The sequence below is a fragment of the Pseudonaja textilis genome, chromosome 2 (genome assembly GCF_049901715.1).
Source record: "Pseudonaja textilis isolate UNSWEBS1 chromosome 2, rPseTex1.2, whole genome shotgun sequence".
NCBI lineage: Eukaryota > Metazoa > Chordata > Lepidosauria > Squamata > Elapidae > Pseudonaja > Pseudonaja textilis.
The window spans coordinates 216,834,556-216,848,572 of record NC_141991.1 but is presented as its reverse complement, the minus strand read 5'-3'; the positions used below and the strand labels follow the sequence as shown (position 1 = coordinate 216,848,572).

The 14,017-nt window shown below is 35.7% G+C and overlaps 2 protein-coding genes across 7 annotated transcripts in view; one reads left to right on the top strand and one right to left on the bottom strand.

Annotated features, from left to right (window-relative positions):
* The window catches only part of KIAA0825 (KIAA0825 ortholog), a 169,093-nt gene extending 164,956 nt beyond the window's left edge, over positions 1 to 4,137 (bottom strand). For all 3 annotated transcript variants that reach the window (XM_026719140.2, XM_087927041.1, XM_087927042.1), the window contains exons 1-2: positions 4,051 to 4,137; positions 707 to 839 (exon numbers count right to left, since the gene is read on the bottom strand). In XM_026719140.2, coding sequence (XP_026574925.2) covers positions 707 to 837 — 131 coding nt within the window. In that variant the 5' untranslated portion in view covers positions 838 to 839; positions 4,051 to 4,137. The remainder of the gene's footprint in view (positions 1 to 706; positions 840 to 4,050) is intronic.
* SLF1 (SMC5/6 complex localization factor 1) overlaps positions 3,615 to 14,017 on the top strand; it is a 29,201-nt gene continuing 18,798 nt past the window's right edge. The window contains exons 1-6 of one of the 4 annotated variants that reach the window (XM_026719194.2): positions 3,615 to 4,053; positions 6,753 to 6,857; positions 7,443 to 7,518; positions 10,897 to 11,140; positions 12,681 to 12,843; positions 13,666 to 13,800. In XM_026719194.2, the coding sequence (XP_026574979.1) occupies positions 4,030 to 4,053; positions 6,753 to 6,857; positions 7,443 to 7,518; positions 10,897 to 11,140; positions 12,681 to 12,843; positions 13,666 to 13,800 (747 nt within the window). In that variant the 5' untranslated portion in view covers positions 3,615 to 4,029. Of the gene's footprint in view, positions 4,231 to 6,752; positions 6,858 to 7,442; positions 7,519 to 10,896; positions 11,141 to 12,680; positions 12,844 to 13,665; positions 13,801 to 14,017 lie in introns of all 4 variants that reach the window. The other 3 variants (XR_015742254.1, XM_087927044.1, XM_087927043.1) reach the window with 3 other exon arrangements.

Sequence of the window (14,017 nt, the reverse complement as noted above, 5' to 3'; positions counted from 1 at the left end):
CAACCAGTGGTAGGATTAATTTTTTTTTACTACCGGTTCTGTGGGCGTGGCTTGGTGGGCATGGCGGAGGATACTATAAAACCTCCAATCAGAGGTGGTATTTGCCGATTCTCTGAACTACTCAAAATTTCCACTACTGGTTCTCCAGAACTGGTCAGAACCTGCTGCATACCACCTCTGATTTCAACTCCCGGAATTCAGTTTGGGCATTAATTTGGGAAAGCCAATATAAGTAATATTTGTTTAGGAATATCATATGGAAGTATTTGCATAGAAAGGTTGTATGGATTAGAATAGCATCACCATATTACTATTATACCCATTCCAGAGAGTCAGAAAATGCAGTATCCGTATTTCAAGTAAATAAAGTTAATTATTTTGTTTGTATAAGACTGCCTTTTATCGGCCTGTAAGATCTATGCTAATTTACCAAGATTCCAAAACTATTCTGACTTGAATCAAAAAGACTACGTTTGCACAGTTCTGCAAAAATAGTCAGGAGAAGCTTCTGAAGCAGCCAGGAAAGCCTTGCAAAAAGTTGGTTATTCTAACAATTTGAAAAGTGATATATAATTTGTGTTCGTCCATGTTACAAACAACTGTTCTGTAAAGTTCATAAATGGATAAGCAGCATACAGCAATTAAAAAAACATTCAGAAAACTCTTGAAAACTGAATTATATACAATATTGAATAAAACAGCTTACCATGAAGTATTTTTCTTTATTTTCTCATCAATGTCACCAAGTACCTGTTGAACTTCCAGATTTCCAGGAAATGTGTTTAGCAAACAATCCAAATTCAAAGAATCATGAGAAAAATCACTTATCCACTCCATTTCTAAATAAATATAGAAAATAAAATGTCCAACTCCTTTTGATTGCTGACATAGTATAAAAACTTGATTGTAAAATTGCTAGTAAATAAAAAACAAGAAAATACTTTCTCTTGTCTTTCTTTCAATGGTTGTTGTTTGTTTCTTTTGGAGGGGGGTAGATTGGCAGCATCTATTCTGTTTACAGTTAGGAAAAATAGACTGCTTACCTGTAACTCCAGAATATTTTTAGCAGTCACATGTGAATTCACATAATAGAGTTCTATATCTCTGAAGATTCCCATTCAGAATATTAAGCCCATTCAGAGGTGGGCTTTGGAACAGAAATATGTTTTTCTGATAATAAACTATAATTACACAGAACTGTTATTCACAGGAATTCCACCAAATTTATATCAAACAAAAGCACAATACTTGGTAGAAAACAACATCCATGTATCAATGGTCACTTGGAGACTACTGTTATAGATGAGTGGACAACGTTTTCAAGAGTACTATGATTCACATATATTATTCAGTTGTAAGTTTAACTATCTTAAGAAGAGACAGGTACTTATGAGGAAGGAAAAAAGATCTTGTCAACTTTAACATCAATTATATAGATGTTGCCATTTATGAGGCATAAATTAAGCCCAAGGTTATTCAGTATAATGAACAAGCAGTGGGTAAAACCACATATTAAAAACCATAGGTATAAAAAAATATAAAAACCACATTAATAGTAACATATAGATACAAACTCTAGGTGAAGAGGGAATAAAAATAGCCAGCTCAGTAATGGAGCCATCTAAGCATGTCGCTAATTTTCTGGGAGCCCCAGGCCTAATATAACAAGATTTTGTGGGTTTTCTGAAATATAAAAATGATATAGACAATATAATCTGGCAAGGAAGAATATCCTAGAAGGTAAGCATCATAGCAAATAAAGTACTATGTCTCCTGGGATCCACCAAATATAGGCCCCTAGCTGCTGATAACCTCACATGCATTCTCTGGCAGATCTAATGGAGTGCACTGATGTAACTGGGGAAAGATTTCCTTCAAATAACCTTTCAAGGCTTTAAGAGATCAAAACCAGCACCTTGGAGTCTTGAGAAGCTTTAGAGCAGAAGCATAACATGCACCATTCTAGGAATGCATATAATTACTGCTTTCTGTATGTGTTTGTTCTTAAGGTTTGTTCTCGTGCAGCCAAAATTTCTGTTCAGTTGGAAGGAGCTTGTTTTCAACTAGATGCTGTTGGACTGCATTGGCTACTACACGTTAGCAATTTGACTGGTGGTAAGCAGGTAATTGGTCTGTAGTTGCCTAGTGCTGCCCCTTTTGCTGAATCCTTATTGGGTAGGTTTTTGCTAGACCTTAGTGTTAAAAGAATTTTCCAGGGTCCCATTCTCCAAGATGGGAGAACACGGGCAAATAAGACACAAGGTACGCTGCTGGAGGTTGATCAGTTTATTTCCCAACAAGGGCTTTGTTCTTAGGGGTTACAGAGAAAAATGGGGTTCTGAAACTTTTTATAGGGGGACTGGTCATTGGTGTGGGCTTGGGGGTGCATGGGTTGCCTACATGCTGGTTCTAGCATGTGATTGTCACTAGCTCAAACATAATTGTCCTTCCTGGTGTCTGCTGGCTTGCCTTTCATTGTATAGGTATGGGTGTGGAGAAATGTGACTGAACAAGGTTTTTCTTTTGTAACATAATTTTTTTTATATTCTACAATGTTCTTCAACATATCATTTAGACATTGGTCAATGTGAGAAAGTTTATCTTTGTTGATTCAGGTAAAATATAAGAAGTAGGTCCAATTATTACATTTTGTGCAAATGTGGAATTAATAATTGATTTCTGAAATGTAAAACAGCCAGTTTCATATAACATCAGCTTCATGGTGGTTAAGGCACCAGGCTGGAAGCAGGAAACCTAGTCTAGTCTAGTCTAGCTTGGGACAGTCACTCTCAGCCCAACCCATCACATGGAGTTGTGAGGAAAATAGGAGGAAAATGTATTGGATATGTTACCAGCTTTGAGTTATTTGTAAAAATAATAAAGGCAGGATAGTAATAAATAAATAAATGTATCTGGTGAAAACAAAGTATGCAAGAGAATAAACAAAGTTTAATGGATATTTGTACATCAAAGATGGGGCAAGACATGAATTTGTGATGCTTCCTTGGTGGGTTTACATCAGTGAATGTTAGATTGTATGATGCAATGGAGTCTGAATCTTAGAATTAAGGAGGTAAAACAGTTTTGTCTTGTCAAGGAAAACAGAATGATTGCAAATTATACATATAACAAAATAGTGTAAGTACGCAACAAAGAATAGTGTAAATAATTATAGTTAACAAAAAATAGTGTAAGTATCTTAGTAAAAAGCTAGAAAAATGGATAGTGAAAGAAAGGTGTGCATATGCTGATAGTATGTGTGCATGTGTGTGTGCAGTATATATAGAAGTAGCAGGCAGTATATAGTGTGAAGAATGAGTGTTGAAAAAAGCAAAAATAGCTGTAAGCAAAAGCATCTCATATTTACTTTGTTATACATCAGTAAAAGCTATGTATGTAATCTATAGTTTGTTAACTACCTCCATTTCTAGAGCGCATAAAATGAACCAATACTAACTACAAAACTTTATTTTTTATTAATTGCACGCATCCACTGGTTTTATTTAAAACGTTTATATAGCTGCCCCTCTTATATTGAACGGGCGGCTCCGATCCTATTTTTATCTAAAGAGTTAAAATATAGACTTATTCAAAGGAGTGAGTTTGTACACTCCTGAAAAATAAATCCTGTTGCGTTCAGTGCATTGACTCTCAAGACAAGCCCGAAGAAGGAAGACAATTATTGGGAAACAGCGAATCCATGGCCTGAGCTACAATGTACATACGCCCTCACGAGGAATACATCTCTTACTCCGGATGCAGCGATAATCTTCGAGACATCTTTAAACATATCATGGATTAGGATCTACATTGTCAGCTGCAGGGAAGAAAGACGAACTCCTACGCATGGAGCAATGCGTGGGACAGTTTTCAAAATGCCGCCACACTTTTTTTTACGGCAGGTCAAGAACCTGAACCTAAGGAAGGGGCGCACTAAACCCAGTGGAGACCAGGGGAGGGAGGCAAACGGCCCATAGATTCCAACATATCACCTAAGCCTCTCCCCACACCCGCTTCACTGCGAGGGAGATGCATCCCGACGTCACTTACCAGGTAGGCCAGCCGCCTCTACTTTCTGAGCCTGGTAACCCCGGAGACCAGCCAAGCGTTAGTAGCGACGGCCCGGAACGGTTCAAACATCCGGGGGAGGAGCCAGTGAAGCCTGAACCGCGCGCGGGAACGAGGGAGGAGACTGAAGGAGCTCGCGAGGCCCGGAAGGAACCTTTCGCGGTAAATGGCTCCGTTTGGGTAGCGGCGGGCTCAGTATAACCGGATTGGGACGGGGTCGGGGGAGGCAGGCGGGCGGCGGCTTTTACTCAGAGGCTTTTTGGACAGAATGTTTCCCACTTTTGAAGCTTTGGTGGGAGGCCGAGCGACACCCGCGGGTGGGAAATCGCCGCTTTAAAGAAGCGCGGCATTCTTGAGCAGATGCGGCTCACTTCGGGGGCTTGGGATACCGATTTCCCGTTATCTTTCCCACCGTCCCAAAATGGTTTTTGTTTTTAACCTAACGCTTCTGGCGTAGCAGGTTACGTAGCGGCTAAGAAGTGAAGAAGTTTGCGGCACTGCCATCTCCAGGAAGAAATTGTTATGAAGTCTGTCCCAAAGGTGCTTTTTTTTTTCAAGAGGCACTGGACTTTCTTGGGTTTTTTCTTTGAAGACGTTTCGCTTCTCATCCAAGAAGATTTTTCAGCTCTGACTGGATAGTGGGGAATGGAAAGCGCCACTCAGAGCTGAAGAAGCTGCTTGGATGAGAAGTGAAACGTCTTCAAAGTAAAACCAAAAAGTCCAGTTGCCTCTTGAAAGAAAGCATCTTTGGGACAACCGTGACCTGGATGACTGAGAATCTCCATAGACATGTTGTGAAGTCTGTTCTTCTTTCTTTCTATAGTTATTGCTGTTGGACTTGAAATGTCTTGAGGAGAGTGAGATCTTGAACCAATTGGCTAATCACTGATCACTGGCTTTGGAATCTAGTTGGATGCATGCTTAGGTTGAGTTTGTTGTTTAGTATTTTTTACATAGGATTAAATATTTGTTCTGTTGGTTGCAACAGTGGAGGTCCTGCTTTAGTTTTATTCAGGGGTGAGATTCAACCAGTGTTACTACTGGTTCAGTGATTACGTTTTGCTGCGCGTGCGTGTAGAATAACCTTAGGCTGTGCTTCCCCCGGACAGCTGAAAAGCGCTGCGTGCAGGTGCGCAACATTCAAAAAGCCTCTGTTTCCCTGCTTTTTCAACCTCAGCTGTTCCACGCAAAGCAGCTGAGGTTGAAAAAGCAGGAAATAAAGGATAGGTGGGCGGGTGGACCAAACAGCAGCAAACAGAACTGGTTCTGTGTCTGCTGCTCTTCAGAGCTACCAGCTCTATAGAACCAGGCAGAACAGGTAGCATCCCACCTCTGGTTTTATTTCAGATACTCACACCAAAATTATTGCAGTTAAAGTTTTGTATAACCCTTTCCATCCTCTTAATTTGAGTGGGATGCCTGGATGCAGCCCCATATTTAGTTTAACTGTGGACAGAAACATAATTCTAGTAACTGGAGAAAGAACCCTTCCATCATATGAAGCAATTATTGCATAACTGGTTGGCTTATTTAGTGTATTTTAATTTTCATGGAGTTGCATAGCAAAGTACACAGGACTTCCCATCAGGCTGACAAAGTAAAGTACAAATGTTAGCAGTTAAGTTAGCATTTTTGTTAGCTCTATAATTAGCAGTCATCTGGTAATGACGGGTTACTAAGAATTGAGAGTAGGCATCAGAGAAATTAAATGGGAGGGCTGGTTTAATAGTTCTGTGAAAGCAACCACATTCACCAGAACTGGAAGGATTTGTCAAAGAATGGTTGCTTGACTGTCTACCATAAGAAAACATTCAGAATCATTGTGGGTATCTTTTCATCTGGATGAAGTGTTGGGGGGAAATTAAGGTAGCTACCATGTCATTTTCACATCCTCCAGTCACTATTTGCTCCCAGTCAGATGTCTGCTTTCCCCCAAGTTTCTGCTATTGGGGATCTGACTAGGAACAATGTCACTCTGCAGGCACTAAACTCCTTGATTGTTGCTTATCAGGAGCCTTCAGCTAGCAAGAGCAAAATTGCCAGACCTCAAAAGATGTGCTACTTAGCAGAACTGCCCTGGGCAGTTATTTACACACACACACACACACACACACACACAGTGGTGGGTATGTATGAAAATAAGTGGGTAAGCAATTTTCCCCCTGCTCCCTTATAACTAATTGCAAATACGATTATATCCAATGGGAACGTCTTTTGTTGGCTTTCTTGAGAAGTATTTGATGGCCATTAATCTTCTGGCCACTCATAGGATGAAAATGTGCTGCACTTCCATACCTGCAGTCTCAGGGCAGCTATTAGTCAAAGCTGACCATATGTTGTCTGGTTAGAAGAAATGTGCTGACCTTTTTATTTATTTATTTATTTGTCAATTGTTTACAAGATAATAAGTATAAGTGTATACATAGTTTTGAATACATGAAATGGGTACATATAAGAAAAATAAAAGAAAAATAAAAGAAACAATAGGACAGGGACGGTAGGCAGGTTGGTGCGCTTATGCACGCCCCCTAGAGACCTCTTAGGAAAGGGGTGAGGTCAATAGTAGACAGTCTAAGGTTAAAGTTTTTTATCTATCTATAATGTTACTAAAATTTGAACAGAAACTCGTTGATTTCAATATAATTGAAGGTTCAGTCATACTTTTTTGTTTCTGTTTTAAACAGATGGAAGGGAAACCAAAGATTCAGTTAACTGGATTTAAGAATGAAGAAAAGAAGATTCTAATCCAGTTGATTCTGAAATTAGACTGTGTTTTCTTTAACAGTGAGGTAAGGGTACTTGATAAATATGGTATGGTAATTATGGGCTTGCAGCAGTTTTATTGGAAAGAGTTTCTGATTGGAAACTGAATTCAGTTTCTTGTCTTGGTATAAATGGATACATACACACATGTGTATGTGTGTGTGTTCTTCCAGGATAAAGAAAAAATAAGAAATTAAGCCATGAAATAAGAAAAGGAAACAGTACCAAATGGACTCATAGATACTAACCTATAACTCTTATCGTGGCTTTGATTATTATAAGTTTTACCATTGTTTTTCAGTAAGATAAGGTTGAAACTATATTACCAGTTTTAGTCATGCCTGTAGCTCTGGCAGTATTCCTTATTAACAGTAAGGGGACAGTAGTCACTTTGGCACATTTTGATCATATTGCTACAAGTACAACCAAAGCTCAGTTTTATTCCAAACATGCCCATACTATTTTATGCAAGCTTGAATATTCTGTGCAGCCAACATACTACTGTGTGCATCCCACTAAGAGTTACTTGTTAATGCAATGTGCTGATCCACAGTAAAGATGCCTATTAATCCTTAACACACATTTTAATAACAATTCTATCTTTTTTTTAGCAGTATAAAAATTGTACTCATCTTATAGCAAAAAAGCCTTGCAAGAGTGAAAAGTTTCTAGCAGCATGTGCAGCAGGTAAATAATATATACTGTAGTTATTTCAGATGATACAGTGACCAGTTGCATAACGATTCTTGGGGGGGGAAATGGCACTTGAAAATATAGCAGAGACCTTGACATGGATTTCTCTGCTACTTATATAAAAAGACTATAATTTGACATGTCTGTAAAACAAAAAACAAAAACCTAACATACGTTTTTTCTTTTATTCTTTATATACATCCACATTATCATGCATTGAGAGTAAGCACCATTATGTAAAATGCAGAAATGAAAGTAAAAATGCTAAGCTGAATGAATTAAAGGCCAAAATTCAAGACATAGTTTATGTCAACTCATTCATTATTCCTCTCTTTAGCTTTCAAACTATTCTCACTTCTACTCCTAAACATGGATTGGTTCTTTTTTTAAATTTATTTTTATATTTTAAAAACATCTCTTTGAGTGAACAACGTGGTTCCAGGTTTTTATACTTCAATACAAACATGACCTTAGTATGTATTTATCTTTCATATTCAATTCTATATCATATCATTACTTCCATTTTCCAATAAATTTTCTCCATTCTTTTCTTTACGCTTATTAAATCCATTTTCAATTTAAATCTTAACTTAATTCCTTTTTCTTTAAATGTTCTCATATCTTGTTCTATAGTCATATCTTGTTCTATATCCAAAGCTTAATTTTTGCATCACCCCAAACATAACATTACCTTGTAATTTTATACAATGCACTATCTATAACTTGACTTACAAAAGGGAGTTTGGTGTAAGTGAATCACTGCAGTTGTTAAGATACTAACATGGTGTTACGTGGATCTGGCTTTCCCATTGATTTTGCTTGTCAGAAGATCTCAAAAAGTGATCACATGATTCCATGGCACTGCAACTGTCATAAATACATGCCAGTTGCCATGTGGCCAAATTTTGATCACATGACCGTAGAAATGCAGCAAAAGTCATGTGAAAAATGGTAACGTCACTTTTTTCAGTGCTGTTGTAACTTCAAATAATCACTAAACAAATGGTTGTAAGTCAAGGGCTACTTGTATTCGGCTCAAGGATAGTCTTTATATCTGGAAACACAAAATTTTTGTTGAATTTATTTTCTTTTTATATTCTATTACTTTTTTATTTTCTATGACCTTTAAAGCTGTTTATTTTTTCTACAAATGTATCTTCTAATGATATTACTTCTAATAATCTTCATTAAAATAAGTACATAATGACTTGCTTTCAATTCAATTTATCCGAGTAAGAAGAATGTATCCCTCCAAACTGATAGGGGTATTTGGGTAGCTCTCCAGAAAAGATTGGCTATGCCAGAGGCATTGGATTAAAAAAAAAAAAAGGTGTTCAGGTCTGGTAAATTCAGTATTTCCAGATATCGAGGAAGTCCCTTAATTATCATTCTGAGGCCTTCAGTCATGATTGAAATGACAATGGATTTCTTTTTCATTGTATTCAATTTTGATGTCATATTTAAGCCCCTGTAGTTCATAATTTTTTCCACTAGTTTTTTTCTTAATAAAAATATAACCTGGTGTCTGACATCAATATGATTAAATACGACAACAATGAACCAAATTTTCTTCTTTTCAATAACTGTTAGGCATGTTATGAATAAGTTGATTGTTTGAATCTTAAAATCTTGTAAGATGTTATCTAGTCATTTTCAAAACTCAACTTGATGGTCCCAATAGTTTTTACATTTACATTTATTGCTATAATTTAATGTTATTTTGCTCAGCTTCCCTAAATTTGGAGTCCTCAGCCTTTTCCATTTTGCTTGAGGAATAAGAAGTACAGTATAAACATCCATAAATATTCAGTTTGGAACAATTTAAAAACTATTCAGAAAATTCTTCATTTTCATGATGAAAGAAATCTATGGAGCGATTGACTAAATACCAATGCAATCTTATTGGGTAGAAGCCAAATAAGTCTTTCCAACTCTGAATGGAAATTGGGTAGTATCTATAAGTCATAAATTACATTTTTCAATGCCATTGTAATTTTGATTGGACACTAAATGAACTGTTATAAGTCGACAACTACCTGTACTCTAAAAAGTACCAATTATGTAAGAAGATTTGTGAATCAGTAATCTTTTGAAATCTGCTAGCCATTTATGTTCTTCTCTATTGTGACTCAGCTAAGATAAGGATCCTTGCTATTACTGTTTATATTTACATTATTTTATGTTTCTCATATCTCTTTTAGCAATCCAATACATTGTCTTTGGCTATCCATATGTGAACAGAGTATCTTACATATTAGTGTTGTTTATGCTTAAAAGGACTTTGTCTACTTGTTTCCCATCATGGTTGTGCAAAAATAACGTCAACACGTTCCATTTCTCATCTCTATTATTAATAATTATCAACTGCTCAAATATTAAAATTCTAGTCTCTTAGTGAGAAAACTGTCTAATCAGAGTTTAGACAGGAAGCAGAATGTACTTTGGCAGTAATTTTTTATATTAGAAATGAGCTGAAGAAGATTCTTGGATGATAAGTGAAACATCTTAAAGGAAAAAACAATCCAGTTGCTTTTTGAAAAAGCACTTTTGGGAAATACCATGATACTTAACAAATTCAAGATCTCCTAAAATTTTCTCGTAAAGATGACCATATATATTTATTCCACAATATCCTTGTCTAGATTGAACAAATGTCTCTCATTTGTTCTGAATTTTTAATAACATATATAACCAATGAAATCTGTATTACTATTATGTGTGCACAATATAGTTATAGCATTTAAGAATCTGATAATTATGATTTCATTCATCCAAGCCTCAACAATTATTTTTTTCAATTTTATTCCATTAAAATATGCTATCATATATATTTCAATCAGAGAGTTCTGTATTATAGCATAATGTAATTGCTTGTCCCAAAGAGGCTGAGAGTACCTTTCCATCCGATGATTGCTGGCATCCAAAGCTAGCACCTATAGAAATACCATCTGGTAAAATAGTAATATGCAGTGGCACAATCTGCTTTGCTCTGCAATGAAATGATTGGCATCAAACTGTGAAACAAGCTAAAGTTTGTTTTTATGTAAAAGACATGCTATTGCTACCACTGATATGAATAACTAATGAAAAATTAGGCAATGTGTTACCTCTGAGTATATTTCCATAGGATTACAACATTATAATATGATAATATGCTATTAAATGGGTAGATGTATAGGTCTTAAGCTAAGATAAGAATTTAATGATGCCCAGAAAAAATATACATTAAAAATGGTTAGATATAGTAATGTAAAATGTCATTTAATCTCTACTGGTTTTGCTTTAAAAAAAATTGCTTATTTTTATATTTGACCTTTGACAGCAGTTTGTTTACACAAAAATTTGGTGGTTGACACTTCATTTGTTTTTCAGGAAAATGGGTACTAACTAAGGACTACGTAATTAATAGTGCTGAAAGTGGCAGATGGCTTGATGAAACAACTTATGAATGGGGTTATAAAATTAAAAACGATTCTCTTTATTCACCTCAAATGCAATCTGCACCTAAAAGATGGCGCGAAAAGCTCAGTCATTCTGGTGCTACAGGAGCCTTCCACAGATGGAATGTTGTTCTGTTTATTATGAGTGGTAATAAACGAAAGGATTCTTTGATAAGGTAAGGAAAAGAGCTGAAGTTTTATCTTATGAATGATAAAGTCATTAGAAAATAATTGTATTTTTTAGTTACTAAGCTGGGTCTTTTGTAGTACTATTTTTTATCTGATACGTTCTTAATAAGAGTTTATCTCTGCAATTAAACATCTCTTTAAGATACCCACGTTATTAATTGAGGGTATATTGTAAGTGCACAAAGCAGTGGAACAAAATTCTGTTTCTGTACAGATAGCCCTTGATTTAGGTAATTGGGAATGGCATCTCAATTTCTAACCAATGTGGTTATAAAGCAGGACAGCATTGTTTAGCAATGGCAATCCCTATAGTCCCAGTTGCTATTGTTAAGTGAATCCTAAAGTTGCCAGCTGAAGCAACTTCTTGCCAGTTTGCCAACCAAAGTCAGTGGAGGAGCCAGCAAGAAATTGCAAGCCCTAGGCAATTGTAAGTGGCTGCAGCCTTGGTTGGGGAGTGTTACCTTCTCAAGTGGATCAGATTGGACACATAACTAGATAAGCCAATTCTACCTTATTTATTGTAAGGCTACATTGCAAGTTTGATGGTACAAAACTCCCACCCACTCTTTTACATCCCGAGAAATTAGTTCTTTTCTAGTGTCTTCCTCTGCCTCTTATGCATCTGGTGGTATGCCTTCTCTTATCTGACCATATTTTCCAACCACCTGTCCTATCCCCACATGCCATTACAGGGAGGAAATGCAGAAAGGTGTACGGGAGAGTCAGGAAGTGTGAGCAAAAGGTAGGGTGCAGGCAAGGTGTGTCAGGCAATGCATGAGAGATATGCAGGTCAGGGACAGGGTGCAAGATAAGTACTATAGGATGTAAATATAATTTTAGGTGAGATGGTATACAAATGTATATAGACACACATGTATGTATACCAAAGTTTATTTTAAGGATCTTTCCCCATTTATATCAAACTATGGCACAAATTTACCATGGCAACATTTTTCTGTCATGTTCCATTTGTCTCATTGCCGTTCATGAGACAGAAATAAGTTACTTTTAGATGTACTTACATTAAAGTAGTATTTTCCCATTTATTTTGATACTATTCCAAGGGCAACAACAACAATAAAATCTGATCGATTTTGTCACTCATTACTGATGAAGAAAGTCAGATGACTTCTGTGATTCCAAACAGACAAGAAAGGATATAAATTGGTTATGGGAGAGCAAATTTCAAGCCAAAATAGTTTTCTGTCGACTTGGGAATAGGTAGATAGCACTTACATTTAACATTAGAAAATGTCTGAGTGTTATTGTTGTTTTAATTATTTAGCTTCCATTGCTTTATTCTTTAGTGTTATTTCTTCCCTTAGCATTATTTCTTCCTGGAACAGTTAATAGAGCTTGACCAATGAGAAATTATGATGTTCACTTATAGTAATAAGAATAGATAGAATGTTTTATAGGTAATGAAGAGTCTGGGAAAGACTGGGGAAGAATATTATTTTTATAAACTTAGCTTTTGAAATAGAATCATTTTTAAATTTGGAATATTTATCTTTCCATTTTTTTCAGAGTTCTAAAAGCTGGGAAGGCCAATATTTATACAGCACTAAGTGCACCAAAGGATATTACCCATGTTTTAACTAATAATACAATATTAAATCAAGGAAAACTGAAACATCTCTTTGGGTCTCCATGCTACCCAATTCGTTATTTAGGAACTTATCTTTTAGAGGCAAGTATATAAACAAAATTCATGTCTTAATCGTGGCTGATGAGTTATGATCAATTAGTTCTAAGTTAAATTATCACTGTGAAACAATTCCCACTGTATCAGTTTCTGAACTTTACATTAAAAAATAGTGAGAATCATTAGATATCATTATTCTTTTTTTATGGTAAATCAGATATGGCACTATTCAGGGCATGCCTGTGATTTTGTATGTTTGAGATTAATCAGTCCTGACTCAAGAATTGCTTAACCAAGGGGAAGAGTTATTACAGCCTCAGCTCAATTAAACAGTAACTTGTTAAATATGAATACAGTTGGCACACACATAGACATATAGACTTTACATTTCCCTTCATGTTAACAGCACATAAATTCAAAAGATACACTTAATTACAGTTGCCTGTTGCAAACAAATTAGGGACTATGACTTTTTATTGTTGTTATTTGCTTTGCTTTACAGAAGAATGAAAGAAAAGGGATATAAACACACCAGAATGGACAGAGAAAGTGATTCAATATTTGAACAAAGCATTAAACTTTAATCATATGAAATAATGCACGATATTTTGCACAATATTCTAATTTTTTGAGTTCACCTGTATATAGATATTTGAAGCCTACTGTATATGTTGACTGTTTTAGCAGGTTTTTTTCAAACTTATTCCCTCTGATTTATTGAATTGCTTCAATATAAACAGCTCTATTTTATATTAAGCTGTATATTTCTGCTCTAATTATATTTTAACTATAGTTTTTTGAGTTCATACTATTCTTTGGCTAACACCTGGCTTATACAAAAAGTAATGTATTATATGTAATGCTTAGAATGAAATTAAAAGCAACATTGAAGAATACCAGAAGAAAAATGTTAAATATGAGCAAGAATCAAGAGAGGCATTGCTTGATATGCAATTTGATGAAATGAAAAACGCACTTATCAAACATATATATTATCAACAGGTAAGCACTAATCTTTATAAACCTTTTGCATTCATGGTATGAAAGAAGCGGGACAAAAGCAACTGCAAATAGAAAAATGCAACTTATATAAACAGTTGAGCCAAAATTATTCTAATTAACCTAGTTTGGCTGTCATTGTTAATTTCAATTTAGTGAGGATTTCCAACTCTGATATAAAAATAGAGCAAAGGCATCCAGTGATCCAACCTTGGGTGAA